Source organism: Conger conger, chromosome 10, assembly GCF_963514075.1.
Source record: "Conger conger chromosome 10, fConCon1.1, whole genome shotgun sequence".
Lineage (NCBI taxonomy): Eukaryota > Metazoa > Chordata > Actinopteri > Anguilliformes > Congridae > Conger > Conger conger.
This window is the reverse complement of record NC_083769.1, coordinates 18,212,322-18,232,765: the sequence shown is the minus strand read 5'-3', so window position 1 is coordinate 18,232,765 and position 20,444 is coordinate 18,212,322. Positions and strand designations below refer to the sequence as shown.

Genomic DNA, 20,444 nt, shown 5'->3' with positions numbered 1-20,444 from the left:
CATTACCAACACGTTTCTACCCACAGAACTGCAGCTCACTGGACGTTTTTTGTTTTTCACACAATTCTTTGCAAACTCTAGAGACTGTTGTGCATGAAAATCCCAGGAGATCAGCAGTTTCTGAGATACTCAATACACCCTGTCTGCCACCAACAATCATTCCACTGTCAAAGTCTCTTAGATTACATTTGGTCTTTTATGGATTTAGTTGCTGCCACATGATCGGCTGATTAAATATTTGCATTAACAAGCTGTTGTACAGGACTACCTAATAAGGTGATCACTGAGTGTATATCATTGCTATACTTTAATGTATGGAGATACTTCACAATATCATTGCCTGGACTGACACAAGCTGGGGAGAGAGAGCAGAGACAAAATGTGAGATGCACTCTATAGAAACAGTCTGCAGACTTTGGGTGATGGAGACTAACCATTGGAAACCATATTTATTTGAGCATAGAAACATCAACACAAAGTACAAAGTCAATTACATACATACAGATCTGTATGAATAAAAATAAAATTCAATATGAAATGTTTATGGTCACTAACAAAATGACCACATCCATTTAAATCCAAAAGTGATTCACTCATGCAATTGTCAAAGACAACAATCCATTTAAGACACATGAGCAATGTCTATTTTTGGTCATGTGTGATAGTGGCTAGGAAACGTGACCATGCACAGCAGTCACTACAGAGCACCAATGGTGTGAGAATGTAGACAGAATTTGGTGGATCTACTTTGAACAAGACTAAATAAATACTTTGTTGTCCTAATTACTTTGGTCAGATGTAGTTTATTTGATGTATGGGACCTAAAATCAATGGTTTATTTGCAATTTCTCATTTAGTCCCAAACATATCACAACCTTTCATGCCCGCAAGGATGACATTTTGCCTGTTACAATGACCGCATGTGAAAATGACAAACATCAGGAAGTTGACTTTTCAACGTCCTACAATTCTCTGTGTGTGGTCGTCAGGGAAACACACCTGCCTTCTTACTGTATTCAAAAATGTTCATGCTTTCTAGGGAAGACAGCCTTTTTGTGTCAGCGAGGTCCGTGTAGGATTGGAGGAGCTGGATGATGGCTGGAAACGTGGGCCGGTCGCTGGAGTTCAACATCCAGCAGCACTTCATGAGCTCGTACCTACGAGAGGAGGGCCAGGTCACAGTGGGTCTCGTAGCAGTGTTAGGACCCACTTCTTATTACGTTTTTTTCATCCTGTTAGGACAGAAATGCTTCTACACTGCAAAAATGTCTGCCTTATATTCTTGTAATGAGACTTAATATTTTTTGTACTCACAAGTTAACCTTTGACAAGTGAAAGTGTGCTACCCCATTGGCAAATACTGAAATGAGTTAAACACTCACCTCATCTTTTTTTCTTATTTTGAGTTAAGATTTTTTTTTGTCTAAATATAAGACATATTTAGACTTTAAGTTAGGTTTGACTTATTTTTGTGCTTATTTTAGGCAATGGCCTAAAACAGGACAAGGAGAACAAACCTGCACCTGTGATAGATTGTTTTGAAGCATGTCATTGCAGGGACAAGACTCCATCGCCCAAGTGAACTTACAGCGGTGTTCCACAGCTCTCTGGTTTCTCCATCCTGTACGAGCTCCGGATCTGTGGCAACACGTCCAGAGGCTCCAGCCCAGGATACGGGGGCGCACCTGCGTGACGACAGAGCCTGTTTACAGAGCTGCTCTGACCTGCGCTAGTCACGACAGAGCCTGTTTACAGAGCTGCTCTGACCTGCGCTAGTCACGACAGAGCCTGTTTACAGAGCTGCTCTGACCTGCGCTAGTCACGACAGAGCCTGTTTACAGAGCTGCTCTGACCTGCGCTAGTCACGAAAGAGCCTGTTTACAGAGCTGCTCTGACCTGCGCTAGTCACGACAGAGCCTGTTTACAGAGCTGCTCTGACCTGCACTAGTCACGACAGAGCCTGTTTACAGAGCTGCTCTGACCTGCGCTAGTCACGACAGAGCCTGTTTACAGAGCTGCTCTGACCTGCGCTAGTCACGACAGAGCCTGTTTACAGAGCTGCTCTGACAGCGCGTCCCAGCACACAAACCGTCCTAGGTGCCTGAAGCTAAAATAAAAGATTATCAACGACGAAACTGATCGATCAATGAATTAGCAATTCAATGCAACACAACAGAAACATTAATATGGGTTGCGATAAAGTACCAAAGTTTAAGCAGAGAATAGCATGAGAAAGCATGTATGTAGATACAGCATACAGAGTGTCCAGTGTAGGGTCATTCCTAAAATAATGGACAAGTCTAGATTTTTTTAAATTAAATCAGGCACATGAAAAGGGTCTGAAATATGGGGCGGTCCCAGAAAAAAACCCTAGCACAGCAGCCTTGTAAAACTAGTACTTTAGGCAGCTGGGGCCATCCCAATGCTCAGAATCCCACCCACTATCCTGCTGTGAGGTGCGCAGGCTTTGACATGAAACCTCATGTGGTATAGTGCCGATTTTCTGAAGCAGTGCATCCTTAATTTTGACCAAATATTAATATTGATATTACAGTATAAATACAAATTCCATACAATAAATTATTATCTAGGAGTTTGCAATGCAAAACAAAATGTGTGGATTCAACAGTTCCTGGCCAGCTTACCTAAAGTGACCAACTCATACAGGAGAATACCAAAAGACCACCTACATCAAAAAGAGAAATGCACTTGTAAAGAAAAGGGGTTTAACATTGGTGTCACAACAAGATTTTAATATGAATAGTCGTGAAGTACGCAATCTGACACAACAGTCAACATTTTGAACGCTCACCCATTTTGGGGGGAGATGGGGTTCATAAATTGGCCATATGACTAAAATGAACAGTCACCTGTCCAGCTGTCATGAACCATGAAACAGAGTCACACCAGTAGAGACACCAGTAATCCTTTTTCGAAAATGTCCTGCAATACTTGAATTGTAACTCATCCTCTTCTGCAGCGGACAGAGGGGGGAGGGGCTAAAGAGCGCACACTCACACGTCACTCCTGGTGGTCATGGCCAGGTGTGTTATCCGCTCCGGTGCCTGCCATTTCAGGGGCACCTCCGCCGCCCGCCGATTGGCTACTTTGCCCGTTTCCCAAGCCTCAAAGGCCATGCCCAGGCCTGCGACTCTGACCGACAGCCCTGCGCCAATCAGCACGCTCCTCGCCGCCACATCACCGTGCACCAGCCTGTGCTCAGAGTGCAGATATTCCTGGGAAGAGGACGCTACACTGAATACCATCTTATAACAATATTACAGTGAATGACAGTATTGCACCGGCCCTTTTCCACGCTCCTGGAAAGCCACAGGGTCTGCGGTGTTTTTTTTCCTCTACCCTCTTTTGACCCAAGAAATCATGTAAGTAAACAATGTAATGAATAATTGTACAGAGTAACAAGTAAAACCAGCAGACCAATACTCTCTTGGACCAGGGCAGGATAGAATGATCAGCAAAGTGCAATTTATTGCACAACACTGTCATCTAGTGTAAGATAAGTGGATGTACATCATAATTTTCAGGAAATAAAACACCTAAACGGTAAATGGTTGGAATTTATATAGCACCTTTATCCAAAGCGCTTTACAATTGATGCTTCTTATTCACCCATTCATACACACTCACACACCAATGGCGATTGGCCTAAGCAGAAGTTTGTTAGTCTATGCAGAATATGGCAGTTCTTTTCAAATATTTTACAGCAGGAATGACCATTCTTGGTCCTGGAAGGTAAGTGGCCTTACATATGCCAATTATTATTTGTGCACATCAAGTACAAATAATAATAAAAAATGCACATTCAGTAAAGCCTCAAAGGTAGAAAATATGTTTTGTTCTATCATGCCATCAGGTATTCAATCTGCATCATATTTTAGAGGCAAATGTTCAGCCATGCAAACAAAATTTCACAAAAGTTTCATCACCAGTAGTGCTCGGATACTTCCTTAAAGACCAGATGAAATGGAGGTTAGAGCAGCACAAGCTTAATTTTCGGAGGGCAGAGAGCTGAATTGAGGATTGAGGAGGGGGAAGCAGAGCCGTGACCTATGGGTCGGGGGGGGGGGAGAATAAGATATGGACTGGAGGGGAACGGAAAATTGGCAGACATTTTATTTAAATACACGCCCGCTGGTAAACCATTTGTCCAATCTTGTTTTCCAGGAAGTGGATGGAAAAAAACTTACAATTAAAAAAAAAAGCATTACAATTTCATAATATATACTGTAAGACATGTTTATATGGTTATGAAGAATTGACTAAATTGAAGAAAAAGTTATTTCAACTTTTCTTTAAGAACCAGAGGTAGCCCTAATTGTTCAATAGTTAACAAGAGCAGGTTGTTTTACACATCATTTCCATTTCCAAGTTTAAGCATCACCATTGTCTTCTAGGAGTTACTGATAATCCCATAACTGACCATGCTCTAAACTCAACACTGACGTGAAGTCTGACTCATGCAGTATAAGACTTACCAGACCAGCTGCGACCTGCTTCGCCAGCAAGTACACCGACTTCTCGCAAAACTGCTGTGATTGGCTCGGTGTGCCAGGATCCTCCTTCAGTGTGATAAGCAAAGTCATGTCAAACTTCATTCTCAAGGTTAACACCATATTGCTACTTAACAGTACCCACCCCCTTTACTCAAAACTTAATCATAGCAGTCACAGCATAAAACTGGGCAAATTACAATAGGAAAAAAACAGAAATGTCCATTACATTGAGAAAATGAGATTTTCCTTCAGCTTCGACTTGTAGAGAAAGATGACAAATCAGAAACAAAAATCACGAAATGCCCTGTATATACAAAATGGCCTGTATGTACAGATCAGCCAATGGGCACTAGGACTGATATGGCTAAAATGATGAGCACTGAGCACTGTTCAGAAAGTGTAAGCACTCAATAGAAAATAATCATAGAAACCTTTTAGCTTTAAGCTGGGGATACTTAGACCACAAACATAACATGAATTCTATTTGACCCCATTCAGTGTTCTGGTCTCTTAAAAACCAGTTAACCTTTCTTAATCTTGATACTTGAGGGGCCATGAATAAGAGACTTATTGGCCATATTTTAAAAGATGATTTTGGAAAAAGACCATGTGAACCAGAACCAAGAACAGATGGGAGGCCTCTGTATGCCAAAGGAAGAGACTGCCTTAATACTAAAATTTATGTTGAAATGTAACATGCATGCCAAAGAATAACAATGTATTGAGAACAATAGTTTGCATTATGGATTATTGTACTAATGAATGATAAAATGTATCAGCTAACATTAACAAGAGTTAAATGCTTATAGAGAATAGATACACCATGCAAAGATACTTCTGTAAAACCTAGAGCGAGTGAGAGTGGGGAGAATGAGAGTCGGGGCACTGAGCCAGCATCTTGTGACCTTTGACAGAACAGCCCCCCTTCCGATGACGAGTTTTAAAAAGGTATAAAGATTGGAATGACCAAGAGATGTTTAGCAAAGCGTTAAGTTTTGTCTTGCGCATTGCTCTTCTGGACCAGAATATTATTGCAATAAAAACATATCATCCACCAGCCCCGGACTTTGACTCTTTTCCCGAGAATCGACCAGTCAATACTGTATAATCTAATGTTCTGAATTGGTGGGATTAAACGGTAAGCATGAAATAAACATAAGGATATGTTGCGTATAATTCCTGCATACAAATGTGTGGAGTTATATTTTACACAGCTTTGCTGAAGGTACAGCTAAGAAAACATACAACCATTTTTATCTCGAGATTTCTTTGTGGATGATCCTGGTGGCACACCCCATACAGGTGTCAAACTTTCACTTAACTCAGGCTCTAAAATGAGATGTTTCAAATTTTTTATGGATAAAAGGCTAGTCATTTTGTCAAAATAATTTTGTGTCAATTCAAACTAACATAATAACATATGATAATAATATAAAGCGTTCTCTGCTGTAGGTACTCGGCTGATGGGGTCTTACGTTCCGGAGGCTCCAGAGGAAATGCAGCAGGTTTCCTGGGTTGACGTCTTCCAGGACCAGGTACATGGGCACATGTCGGGTCTGGCAGAAGAGCATCTGCACCAGGTTCTCATGCCTGCTGACAACAGCGTGGAACCGCGCCCAGTTCACAAACTCTTTCACCTCAGCCTGGCTGGTACTGTCTGAGAGGCAGATATGTGGAAATAACAGTCGTCAAAACGACTTCAATGTATATGACTCAATTCTTTTTACAGTACATGAAGTGAAGGATTTGACAACAGAGTATAATAATTACTGTGGAGGGAAAATGATATCCATTAATGATGTTCCAATGACTCCAGTGGAGACTGAAAAAGAGCTTGTTTAAGTGGAACACAACAAGGACCCAAATAAGAAATAGCCATTGAGCTAAAATGAGGAGCAAACTGGTTGTATTAATATGACGTTATTCATCAGATGTCTATTGAACCTTTATAATGTTACTGGTTTGCACATTACCCCTACAAACACTACTTTCGTCTTGTTAGACCCTGGGGAAGTGAGCTACAATCCCAAGGAAACGGCACACCAGTTCAGTCCCGCTACAGCCTCAAAACTACAGCGCCTGCGGATAGCGGGCCGCGTGTTGCCGTGGTACCTCGGAGTGTCTTGACCACCACTGCGCTGGTGACCTGGCCTGCGCTCAGCTGGCTCCTGCAGACCGGTCCGTATCGCCCCGTGTGCAGGAAGGCCAGCTCCTCCAGCACACAGTCCTCAGGGATCTCCCAGGGGCCCAGGGGCCCGGACACCGTGCTCACGAGCACAGACCCGCACCCGGTGCTGCGGACACGCTTGCCTGCCCCAGCAAAGGAAGATCAAAGATCAGAAAACTATCGTACTTCCAAAAGACAGCTTGTGGGTAAAAAAATTTTTAATTAAACTGAGCCACCAAACTGAGAACATGTAGGTTTTGCGTTCAGAAGACAAGCCTTGTCACAATCACATATTAATTATAATACTAATAGCGTTATTTGTATAGCAGCTTTCATATTTCATATTGACTACAGTTCAATGTGCTGAACAGGAAAATAAAAACAAAAGCACAGCAATTATAATCATTCTAAAGGTTAAAAACATAGAAACAATAAATAAAACAATGTATTTTGAAATTAAAACATGAATAAAATTGTATGAAAGAGCCAATAAATAAGTAAAATACATAAGTAGAATAAAAAAGTTCTTTACTGGTACATGTGGGCAGGAGGGTTCCATCAGCCCAGCCTTCAAGAGAGCGCGCTAATAAAGAATAAATCCTGATGAAGAGGCTTTTTTGTAGCTTTTTATGTACTTTTTATACCTTTATTTATGAGAGTGTACCAATTCTGTAAATCGCAAAGCAAACAACCCTGACCTTTTTTTTTTTTTTTTTTACTTAACCCATATATGTACGCTCATAGTGTGACTTTAACAGGACTAATTTCAGTTGTAGCAGCAATTACGGTGGTTTTCTCCAACTCTCGATACATAGTAAGAGAGACTGTTTCGGCAAAATCCCATCATGTCACCTATCTGTTCTGGCCCCCCATTGATGAGATACATTTCCCACAGTGGTAAAGACACCAGAGATGCTGACAGTCTTGAGGTGCATGTGTTCCAAAACACCAATGCAATGGGCTATTGGTAACAAACGTGTAAGCTATTTTCTACACTGATATCTAATGGATAAATGCATAATACGGAGAATAATACAATTTAAGTGCATGTTTACCACTTGTATCGCTGTTGAAGACAACAGTCACAGCTCGCTCTTGCCTCTTGCAGCAGACGCTGTACACAATGAGCGCAACCACAACCACAGTGCTCACGGCCAAGAGGACCGGGATGATAATCAGAGCGTACGAACTGGACTTTACTCCTGAATCAAAGACGGGATGAAAATACATATCATGGAGCCAACCCAACATCTGTTCCACATGTACAGTACAACAAAACACATAAAGACCTGTAGATGCTATTTAAGCAGAACCAGACACCTTCCAACAATATCAAATATTTAGGCCAAGTGAACTGTGAACTACCCGCACATTAATCAGTTCATGCTTGATATTTATTTTCCCTTATCTAGAAAACTGAGTGAAATAACCTCAGGCATTTCCCAGACGAATGTGCAAGGGCATGGATTTGGGGTAGTGATACAAGAAGGAAAAGATTCTAATCATTATCTATAAAATTACCACATCATTTTTATTCTAATTCAGTACTATGACGCAATTATCCATTTTTAAGATTAATTTGTAGACAGGTTAATAAGAAAGTCTTGTGATACGGTGGGAAATATTAGCAAATCGTTTGAAAACATTATTTCAACCTACCACACTGATTTTCCGAGGTGGTGTTGCACGGAGGTGTCTGTACATCCATTGGTAATTCTCACATCTGAGAGAAACGGCATACTTAAAATTATTCGAAAGCCAAGGAAAACTACAAGCAATCAACCAAACATTACAAAACAGCAGTGAAATTCATGACCCACAATTACCCCCAAAAACAATCAAACATTTTTTTTGCTGGCATTCTTACTGGTTCGTTCATCGTGTACAAGTAACCTTACCTCCACACACAATTCCATTTCAGAATAGGGAAGACAAATGGTGTTATAGACACATTAAAGTTGCGCGCACACGTGTGGCTCCATTTTTGGGCATGGTCCAGCCAGCGTGAATGAGGAAGTTCAGCATTGATGCACCCCCAGATAAGAGCTTTAAGGTCTCGAGTTGTCAACATTAGCAGCAAATCGAAATTCTACGATCTAACTTCAATAACGATGCAAAACAGAGACGACTAGAATCATTTCAAACCACCATGCCGAGTAAGATAAAGATCGTCTCTGTAGCAATGGCAGGATCCAAATAGCGTTGAAAATGCTTTTCCCCCCTGTGGGTAAATAAATTGGTTTGTATTCCCTTAATTGGCCGTAGACTACACTGACCTTAAAATAGGCTGGACAACTAATCTGACAGTTCATATCTTACAAGGAAGAGAGAGGTCTTCTCCGGTAAAGTTCACTACAACCCCCTGTCATTCGGTAAACTAAGGGTAGCTGCATTGTTTACATCCTCTGGCAAACTGTGTGTGGAGGGGAAACATGAAACCGCCGTGCCTTGTCATGCACCGGAGCATGTGACTTCTTTTTAAAACTTGTAGGTTTATTATTAACCAGGGTCCAAGGTGCTGATTTGAGCGTTCAACTGCAGACGAGGCAAACTTTCAGCTTTGTGAGCTCTTGTATCTTATCATACATGTTTGGAGGATATAATTGGCTGGCAGCTGGACTAATCAAGTAAATACTTCTTAGTTTATATTTATTAACATAAATAACAGTATTTGTCATTTTGATTAACTAAGACAATGGTTTCCAACCCTGTTACTGAGGTATACTGTCCTGTAATTAATTTAAAAACTAATTTGGCATGTCTGATTCTACTAATTAGCAACACAACCAGATCTCTAGTTGATGAATGAGGTACGCTTTGTTAGGGTTGGAGTAAAAACCCACTGGAAGGTAGATCTCCAGGAACACTTGTTGGGAACCACAGAGTTGACATTAACTTTATTTAACAAATTCCTACTTAATGTAGAAAGAAGAAAGAAGGAACAGAAATGCTTTTGAAATAGAAAGTGGCTTACAGTACAGAAGAGCCCCACTCCTATTTCCTTTGTCCTCCAGAAGGATAGTTCCACAGACATTGTTTTAAGCGTTCACACTTCTTTTTCAGGATATTTTGTTCCTCTGTGAAGTATGATTTGTTCCACTGTGCTTCTACTGTAAGTGATGAGCCGACTTTTCTAAAGTGTTAGAGAACATAAGATTAGCTCTGCTGTTTAATATGTATAGGTCTTTGCCTAACACAATGAACTGACTGTTGCTGCTCTTCAGATTGGGAGGCACTTGTCATATAGGCTACACTGAACCTAGACCTTGACAAGCTGGGTCTCTTTTGCAATTATTTATCTCAGCAGAATGATATTGCATTTTGTTTATCAGTGGATAAAATCACACACATGATATTAACAAGCTAAATTATCCACACTACTTACATTTCTTATCTACAGAATTGTGATGAGGCGCAATTTTTTGATCATATAGTCATATATGCTCAGTGAGCACTTTATTAGGTATATATTAGACTTCTACTGCTGTAGCCTTATGTTTTTATAGTATAACACTGAAATGACTTTAATTTATTTAATAACCAGAAATACTTTATCTCAATGTGTGTACAAGATTTGGTTAAGATATCTTCAGGCATTCAAATTCCACATGAGTTTTCCCAAAACTGCACCCAGATGTCCTCAAGTGTCCCCAAGTCTCTCCAAATACTAAACATCTGCATATCTTTTAGTCCAGACACATGAATGATCAGAAATGCTTACTTTTCTATTAAACCCGATTTTGTCGTATAAAATGCATAGAAAATGAACTTTCACATATCTCAATATAAATGGAAACAGTTTCAATTTAGCAGCTGCCTGTTTACATGCCATGAGATATCGCTGTAAATGAAATGTAATAACATATAACAAATGTAATAGCAATCCATAAGTACTTGGACAGTGACAACATTTTTCTTGTTTTGACACTGTACTCCAGCGCATTCTGATTCTTGCCTTGTCCTTTTTGTTTTTGTTCACCCCAGTGTATTATTTGTGCTCGATCCTGTTCGCCCACCCTGATTTTGACATTTGCTTTGCCCCTCTGCTCACCATATAGTGGCTCTGGTAATTTTCCAGCTGGATTGCATCCTTCCATCGGGACACTATTTGTTATTTTTCTTTATTATTTTTTTGTATTATTTTTGAAGGCGATCCTGGGCGGAGACATGATCTCAGTTGGAGGTTGGCTACACACCACTTTGAGCCCCAGTAATCCTTTGAAGACTAGCCAAGGTTTATTTATATTTGGTTAGGCAGACAGGACCGGAGTTACTCGTTGGCCTGCAGTGTTCAATCCCACTCCCTATTCTACACCCCGTCTCCCTGACCCTAGAGCGGGTCATAAGAACAGGTCAGGTGATTGACCTATCTGAAAAACTCCTTGGTTGCTTTAGCAGTATGTTTGGGGCCATTGTTCTGTTGGAAGGTGAAATGCTGTTCAAAGACTGAGGCATTTGGTTGGATCTGAGCAGAGAAGATGTTTCTGTATGATTTAGAATCATCTTGCTGCTTGCCGACAGTTCCAGTGGCAGCCATAACACTACCTTCACCATCACAACCTGGCTTGTAAGGGGGGCCACATGATGAAATTATGGGGCAAATCATTTGATGAAATAAATAACCATACAAAAATGTTGTGTGGAAATGTGTAGGCTATTAGTTCTGTATGCATGTGCAGGGATGAGTGAAATGAATCATGGAAAATCTTGTAAGATGCAACAACTGAATTAAACCAATGTACTGGGAGAAAAGGCAACAACAAAACAAGCCCCTCTAGAATGGAAGAGTTAAATAGGGAATAATACTCAGCACAGGTGTGCCTCAAGAGCACCCTACAAAACCATGCAAGAAAAGCAGGAGAGCATCACACAACCATGTTTCACAGTGGTATACTTACTGTAGGATTATGAGTAGTTCCTTTCTTTCTCTATACTTTCCTGTTTCTATCACTTTGGTATAGGTTAATTCTCATCTCATCTGTCCATAAGTCTGTTCCAGAACTTTACAATTAATGTACTTTTTATGCAAATTCTTCAGTGGTTTGCATCTTGTGGTGTACAGCATCTCCAGGACTGTTGTGCCATACTACTAGTCGACCAGATGATGGAGCCAGCGAGCAGAGACAAACCAACCCCGAATGCCAGTCTCCTGGTTCTGCCACATTAGCCTAATAATCTAAGATATACTCTGCTCAACCTCAGCTCAAGAGTTGTGTTTTTCTTTACTTGCTGTTTTTTGGGGGATTCTGACTTTTCTTATTCTTTTCTGTAAAATTATCAAGGTAACTGTCACAGCTTCTAGTCTGTCTGGGTACTCCAGGCCTTGGTGCAATCATCCTGGCATGAGGCACAGTCACACCTTGATTACTGCACTTCCCTTCTCAGCAGCCCCCTTGCTCGCATCACTAAACTGCAGCACCTAATACAAAATGGGCAGTTTGCATCAAAAACCTTGGTACTAGCATACAGGGCAGTGAATGCAACAGCTCCATCATACTGCCACAATTTTTACTGTCAATTTTCAAAACGAGCATACCAGCATAGCTCTTTCCAACCTGTAACCACCAAAATGGCTGCCTGTCTTCTCCTTGGGTATTCGCCTCTCTCATTCATGATGCCTGTCTGTACTGGCCCAACAAATATTCCTTTGTGAACTTTAAAACCTTGGTGTATTGGGAATGTTGTCTGTTGATTAGATCATTCAAATAACATGTAACTAGGTATCTGTGTTCTGATTGATTAGAGAGCATAGGTATACAGTAATTCAGGTGACCCATGCATTTCAGGAGTCATGCTTAGGCTTAACTAGAAGGTTCATCATGCTCTTTATTTGTGGTAAAAGTAAACTCATTGAAGTAAACTTTTTGGCTAGAATTATTAATCCTACTGTGATTAAGTACACAAAGCCTTCATGAAAACATTGTTGATTGTGACATGGGGAACAACAAATACTGGTTTTATCAGGGTTTTGGTTAAAAGTTTGTTGAGAAACCAAAGTTTTGAGACCTTTTTTTATTGTATTTATAGACTGCTATCAGTAATAAGGGTCAAATAAGGGGTTTGTGGAGGTTAGGAATGTTCATGTGGGTGGCCGACCACATAGGGACAAGTGCATCTTCAAGTCTAATGTTGAGGAAAAATGACATAACTTTCTAATTGTGATAGGAATAATTGAATATAATTGGTTTATTATTATTTTTCCCCATGTTGGCAGTTGCCAAGTATGCCAAACACCTACATTATATCTGGAACACTGTATTATCGAAAACTGGGTCACTCATTCAAACCATTTTCGGGGGGGAGGGATTACCTTTTGTTGGTGCTGGTAAAGGAGGATGATGATGACAGAGGAGCTGGCCCAGAGAAGAAACTTGTTTGTGAGGTGAAAGGAGTTCATTTTTCCTCACTGACTCCTAGCTCCATACATTAAAGTGACCCCACAAGGAAGATAACTAAACGTCCCTCTACCACCCAACAAGCACAAGGACATACACAATTAAAAGAAGGAAAATGGAGTGCACAAGGCAGAGACACGTGTAATGTCTGAAAATGAGGTATGGTGACTGACAAAGATGACACAGTGGAGTGGATAAAAGTGTGTACTATGTATGGGTCGGTTCCAAGAGTCATGTGTAGAAAATAATGGAATAACTGAAGACAGCCAGGCATGATCTGCAGGGAGTGTGTCTTTCACATCCTTTCAGGCCCAAGCACTACTCTGTGAAGTGAAGCCAATGTCCCTCCTACACCAGTCCCTCTATTGATAATCAAGCGTAGAATGCTCCTGTGTGATGGCTGTCTTCATTCAAATTAGGAGGAGGACGGATTTTCCAGAACCTTCATGTGTACAGCTTAAAATATATCAATGGGTGTAATAACCCCCATACACAATTTCAGCAGCCCAATTCATTTGATAGTGGTCATCATGGCATGGAAAGTACAGGGTCATTATACAGTATACCTTTTGTGAAGTTCCTTGTCCATTCATAAATGACACAGCACTGTATGACACAATCTGCAATTTGAATTATGACACAACTCACTATGACAGGGCTCATGATTCACCATGACATCTGAAAATTACTATGTCAATTAATTTAAGGCTAGGCTATGCCATGCACCAGCTTGCCAATATAGCGATACTTCCTGCAAAAACACATTGAGTTTATGTTATTTTATATGTCGGTTGGGAACTTGGGTTGAATTAATCTTGATAAATGAACAAATGTTAATTTGCTGCCTATACTGTATCCTGCTGTGAAAACTGGTGCATTCTAGTTCTAAATAAACATCACCCTGAAAACATTGCATAGTCGATAGTTATATCATTGACACAAAATCAAACTTTCACAGACAAAAATATATAAAAGAAAAGAATAATAGAAAATTGTGTCTGTGTCTGTTTTAATGGAGACATTTTTGTGCCATGGATACCAGTTACAGTACAGTAGACTACACCTCGTCCAATCACAAGACAGTTACACAAAAGTAGTCCACACTTGAGTTGGAAAACTACAACCAGGAAGTAGGCTAAATTGCAATGTCCTTGAGTTCTGGACGGGGCATTTGTCATTACGCAGTTTCATGTTTAATATTTTCTGTGTTATTCTTGGTCAGAGGAATTATTGCAATTAATTAATAACGAATGAGCACATTGATGACACTGGAATGAACTCTCTCAAAACACCCTCACCTATAATACAGGTGAAATTAGCTTGCTAACCAATAGCTATTTGAAAATGGAATGGATACATGCACCTCTGACTGCAGAACTTAATTTTCCATCCATGACATTCTATGAGAAGTTTTTCGGTGTTACGGACATCGAAGCGTCGCCGTTGTAGCAAGATAGGAAATTATGCTAACATAAGTTTGCTAACTTCAGATATTGTTTGGACTAGCCTAACGTTTACGACTACTGTAGGTTGTGAGATAGTTGACCAAATTAATGTTTGTTGCTGTTGTGTTGTCCAGGAAAGAATACACCCTGGAGTTATAGCAGCTGTGGTCGTCGTGTCATTAATCGCGATTGTGGCTGCAGTTTTCATACTCAGGAAATACTGTTTTCAGCACAGGTAAGCATAGGAATGCAATGTTGAACACGCGCACCGAAGATATAACTAAATAGAGGCTATGGGCTACAGGTCTATTGAGCAATCAGTTACGTAAACAAACGATACAACACTGCACAGATAACACGGAGAATTGCAACGCTGTCCTCTGACGACTCGCATGGCATCAAACGTTGATTCGAAACAAGTAGCCGATTATGTTTTCGTAGTAACTGCTGTGGCAGTAACATTATCATCCATTAGCATGGCCTGATAGCACCGCGATTTTACACGTCAAAGTGTTAACTATGCATCCTCAATCTCCAGGTCCATGTGAAGCAGTTATTTTTAATGCATATATGCCTTGCTTTGCAGTAAGTGTAATGTATTTCAGAGTAATGCAATTTAGCATTCCAGAATACGGAATGCATATGCTTTTGTTCATACCTACTGATACCTACTGATTTTAACAAAATATTCGTAAAACAAGGGGTCATATTGTAGAAAATAAGACGACTGTGTTGTTATTGGTTGGGCTAATCATGAAAATATAATTTTGTTTTATTTAATGAGTATTGCATGTGCATGTAAGATAAAACGTGTATGTTATTTCAAACCGTTAACATCCCTGGTGTAATCCAGTTATGACCAGCTTTAAATACCAGCTACCAGCTGTTTCAAAACTAAGCTTGATTTTTGTTTAGTTTTTTCAGCAGGGACTTTAAAGTAAATATCAACTTAAATGTTTGTCACATATACTAGATATTTCTCTGTACATATGTACGGAGTTATTCAAAATCAATCAGGGGCTGCTGTGTTAAGCCTGTTCCATTGTGGGGATGAGCCTTACAGTCTCGTGTGAAATCTGGGCTTTGCCAGTGCAGAATGTGCCCAGTAGCCTTGTGGGGTAATGCACAACTGACTGTAGTGTCAGCCTGGACCATGTCACATGCTCACAGTGACCTCTGCTTGAGCAATCAGACACCCATGTTCTGCTTTCGGGTGTTGCACATGAAGCAAACATTTGTTTCTCTCACACTGCAGTCTGAAAAGACTCCATTGCTTCAGGGGAAGGCACTTGTCTATGCTCTCTGGGATTGATAGCAGAGGTTGCCGCAATAAGAGATGAGTGCCTGTTGAATCTGAATTGGGAGGAAAAAATGACAATTATTAAATAAAGAAGAATACTTAGTTACTGATATTACCAACTTACAACTAAATTTAGACAGACAAAACTTTACAAACAATACAGAGGCATGCAGTATATTAATTGGTGCCAACAGTATGTGAATGTTTTTGAATAAGATTAGAATTTTAATAAGTTTTGAACAAATACACATTCTTATCCACGTTCCTGTAGTTCAACATAGCGCATTCTATATCAGAACTATTTGTACGATTGATTCATATAAAAACCTACATTGGGTATGACAGTTGAAAATAAATCAGTAATGCAAGATCAAGGTTTTTATGAAAACAAGTCTCACACAGGGCTTCACCTGACTGGCAAGGTCATCTGCCTATGGCGACTCCTGTACAGCCATTCTTACGGAAACGTATTGTCTTGCATTCAATGCCAACTAATATAGAACAAAATACTCTTCCTGATAATGTTCCTGGAGGAGTTATTGTGAAAGTAGCCCTGGTGAAGGTTGTATGTCCTGTAACCACATGGTTCGGTGTTTTCTTTATGTTAAATGCAGTGAGGCGACGTACAGATACTCAGCTCTGCGAGCGATGGAGGAAGACGGAACTGCTGGAGATCTTGATGACGACTGTGGACCGGTTGAAGAGGATTCCGACGAGGTGAGGCTTAATGACCCTCTCCTATTTCACCAATCCGCAACTGTCCTTTTTCAGAGAACCTGTTTGGCCATGTGCCCAAGCATGATGTTGAAATTTGTTTATTGGTCGCTTGGTTCCTCATACTATTGTTGAGGCACCAGTAGTTTGCAGGTGGCCCAGGATGACATAACAGACCTTGATCAGTTTACAGAGATTTTATTTTATCATTTTTAGGGCAAGGCCACTTTGGTCTTTTCAAAACTAAAATTTCATGGGGCACTAAGGTAAAATCAGAAGGCAAGTACAGTTAAAATCAAATTTGACTTGAGGACATCAAGACCCAAAAGCACTTTGTAAAAGTACTTATCCCATTCATTGAATAACAAATCACAAGGGAAAGCACACTGTTTAAACAAAGAGACATATTTAATGTATGAAAGATGAATACAGTGCAGTCTGTAAATATTGGGATAGTGACACAATTTTAGTTGTTTTGACTCTGCGATCCAACACATTGAATTTGAAATGAATTAATGAATAAAAGGTTAAGCAGCAGACTTTAATTTGAGGGTAATTCTTTCATCCACATTTTTATTGATAGTATGGATTGTGTGTGTGTCTGTGTGTGTATGAGCCTGTACCATGCAATTTATGCTACATTATTCAGTATATCTTTCTGTATTGCTGTCCTTGTTATGGCAACTTTGTTCTCAGATGAAACTACTGTTTCATTTGGCGTTCTGCTTCTATGGCAAGAATGAAGAATTAAGGTACATGACTGGGACCCGCAAGGTCAGTGGTTCGATCCCCGGTGTAGCCAAAATAAGATCCTTCGATCCCCGGTGTAGCCACAATAAGATCCGCAAGGCCCTTGCTCCAGGGGAGGATTCCCCAATCAAGGGCCAATCTGTTTCAGGATTTTGTGCCAACTTCTGGTCTTAATTATTTAATTGACTGAATCATATCTCATCTGACGCATGTATGAATGTATGAGTACTGGCTACAGCAGCAGACTGCAAGTGTGTCCTAATGATTTTACTGTGCTCAAGTACAGGCTCGACCAGGGTAATTTATAGAGCTGTCAGCCAATTAAAAACAAGGCAATTGGTTGGAACAAAAACCAGTACACAGACCAGCCCTCAGGGACCAGATTTGTGCACCCCTGGTTTTAGAACCCTAGGGGATACCTCACTGGCACCATCACCCTGTGCAAGGAACCTCGGCGTGGTGATAGACAGCAGACTGTCCTGCTCCGAGAACATTGTTGTGGTTATGCAGGTTCTTCCTATACATCCGGAGAATCCGCCTCTTTCTCACCCCCTACTCAACCCAGCTCCTGGTCCAAGCGATGGTTTTGTCCCGCTTGGACTACTGCAACTCCCTCTTGGCTGGCATCCCAGCTTCCACCATCAGACCCCTCCAACTTATCCAGAATGCAGCAGCTCGTCTGGTCTTCAACCTTCACAAACACTTGCATGTCACCCCCCTGCTTACTTCCCTCCACTGGCTGCCTGTCATGGCTGGCATCAAATTCAAAACATTTGTGCTAGCCTTCCAAGCAGTTAAGGGGTCAGCCCCAGCTTACCTCCAAAAAATCATCAGACCCTACACATCTGCCAGACCTCTTCATTCGGCCACCAAAGGCCGCCTGGCGCCTCCCCCTCTCCAAACTTCCACCTCCCATTCAGAACTACTGTCTGTTCTGGCTCCACGGTGGTGGAATGAACAGTAGAATCTCTTGCCATCTTCAAGCGCAGACTGAAGATGCACCTCTTCAAGCTGCACCTCTCCCTGTCCCTCCCTACCTCCCTGTAAACCTTAATTGTTGTCTTTACCTGTGATATTTACTTGTGCATAAGGATGTTTTGTTTGGCTAGGTAAGCAGTGTTTGGCTAGGTAAACGGTTTAAGCATACATTTGGGTGTTGCAGTACTACAATAAAAAAAAAATTTTTTTTTTTAATCCGATGATCAAATAGGCCCTGGTCCTTATCTTTGTTGTGCAGGTAGCAGTTTAAATTGTACTTCCCTCTAGGGTCTTTCAGCGCACTTATACCTGGTTATGGGTATGCACTTTGCACTTTGCTGTACGTCGCTCTGGATAAGAGCATCTGCCAAATGCCATTAATATAATGTAATGTATAACTTTAATATAATGTAATGTAAAGTCCACCTGTGGCAAATTGAATTAATTAGACATAGTTTAGAAAGGCACACATGTATGTATAAGGGCCCACAATTCACACTGGACAAAAACCAAGCCATGAAGTCCAAGGAACTCTAGACCTCCCCAATGAAATTGTGGCGAGGCATAGATCAGGGCAAGGGTATAAAACCATTTCTAAAGCTGCGTTCCCAGGAGCACAGTGGCCTCAATAATTGTGAAATAGAAGAAGACACCACCAGGACTCTTTTGCGATGCTTGAGTGGCTTCAAGACAAGTCTCTGACTGTCCTTGAGTGGCGCAGCCAAAGCCCAGACTTAAACCCCATAGAATATCTGGGAGGAATGGAATAAACTGCCCAAATCCAGGTGTGCAAAGCTTGTAGAGACCCAAGAAGACTCAAAGCTGTAATTGCTGCCAAAGGGGCTTCTGAATTAAGGGTCTGAATACTTATGTAAAAGAGAGATTTCAGTTTTTGATATTTTATATATTTGTAAAACGTTTTAAAACATGTTTTCACTTTGTCATTACGGGTTATTGAGTGTAGATTGAAATTAAAATGAAATGGAAAAATACAATACAATTGTAATCGGACAGTTGGCTTCTTGGCTATTTCTGATTAGTCAGGTTAATGCAATCACTTCCTTAGTGTAGGTATAAGAAAGCATTCAGTATCTAGTTTTGACTCTAGGCTTTGCCTTTGTTATTGACATTTGTCAACATGAGGACCAGAGTTGTGCCAATGACAGTCAAGGAATTAGTTTTGGTCACCTAAAAAAGGGAGGTAATTCCTACATGGATCAGCTGATATGGATATAAATACTCTCAAATTAAAGGTGACAGTCTGTACATTAACCTCATTAACCTCATATTGATTGATTAATTTCAAATTCAATGTGTTGGAGTACAGTGCCAAAATAACAGAAATTGTATCATTGTCCAAATACATACGGACTGCACTGTATGTGCCTTCAGAAAGTCAATTCTTCCTCCAATATCTTGGAGCAGGGAAATGTCCTTTTTTGAGAGAGGCTTCAACAACATTTTCAGCTTTGCACCACTGTGAAATGCTAATGATTATTAAAGTGTAACATTTTCTTGTTTAGAATATTTTTAATATGATATAATAATATGATATAATATGACTGAAATTTGTTCCTTTCCCCTACAGGACATTTTGGAATGAATTACAACATTGTCCTGAATTGCCTTCTCCATGAAATATGTTTCTGTTGTTCATTGGTTATCTGTTTTTAATCTGGTGTGTATCTACTGGGAGCTGTGATTTTGATTCTTTAAGATTATTTGGTTTGTTCTTCTGAACTGTTTTTGACAATTCCTCATTGTTCTCATTTTGGTGACAATTTGGTCCTGTATCAACCTCTTGCCGTTGCAATTACCAAGTTAAATTTAAAGCAGTTCTATTGCAGTTTCATTGAACGATGTACATTTTCCATTTGGCAATGAAGAATATTTTTGATACTTACAGAAGTCTCTGACAACCAACCGGCTTCAAAATGGCTGGTATTGGGGCATTAAGGAGATTGCAGTGTAACGCAAGAAAATACTTCATCTAACTCCAAAGCAACTCCAAGTTGCTTTACATTATTTACAACAACATTATGCTTCAACAGACTAATTCTCCAGGCGGACCAGTTCTTCCCAGCCCGGGACCCAAATAATAACACTGATATAGGACGCCTATATCATCACAACTTCCTTGAGCGCTGTTTACAAACGTCCCAACTGAAACAAAGATGTATC

The 20,444-nt window shown here is 40.4% G+C and overlaps 1 protein-coding gene across 3 annotated transcripts; it reads right to left on the bottom strand.

The window, feature by feature from the left end:
- Nucleotides 1-446: 446 nt before the first annotated feature.
- On the bottom strand, nucleotides 447-9,078 carry si:ch73-206d17.1 (tyrosine-protein kinase STYK1). Of its 3 annotated transcripts, none has more exons than XM_061258507.1 (11): nucleotides 8,580-9,078; nucleotides 8,341-8,404; nucleotides 7,737-7,883; nucleotides 7,214-7,264; nucleotides 6,627-6,824; nucleotides 5,990-6,171; nucleotides 4,497-4,580; nucleotides 3,019-3,236; nucleotides 2,646-2,686; nucleotides 1,589-1,685; nucleotides 447-1,157 (listed from the first exon to the last, which is right to left on the bottom strand). In XM_061258507.1, the coding sequence occupies exons 2-11, from the start codon at nucleotides 8,387-8,389 to the stop codon at nucleotides 986-988; spliced, it is 1,239 nt and encodes a 412-aa protein (XP_061114491.1). In that variant the 5' UTR covers nucleotides 8,390-8,404; nucleotides 8,580-9,078; the 3' UTR covers nucleotides 447-985. The 3 variants fall into 3 exon arrangements, with proteins under 3 accessions (XP_061114491.1, XP_061114492.1, XP_061114493.1); XM_061258508.1 differs by lacking the exon at nucleotides 8,580-9,078 and adding an exon at nucleotides 8,549-8,568; XM_061258509.1 differs by lacking the exon at nucleotides 7,214-7,264 and having other exon boundaries at nucleotides 450-1,157.
- Nucleotides 9,079-20,444: the final 11,366 nt, after the last annotated feature.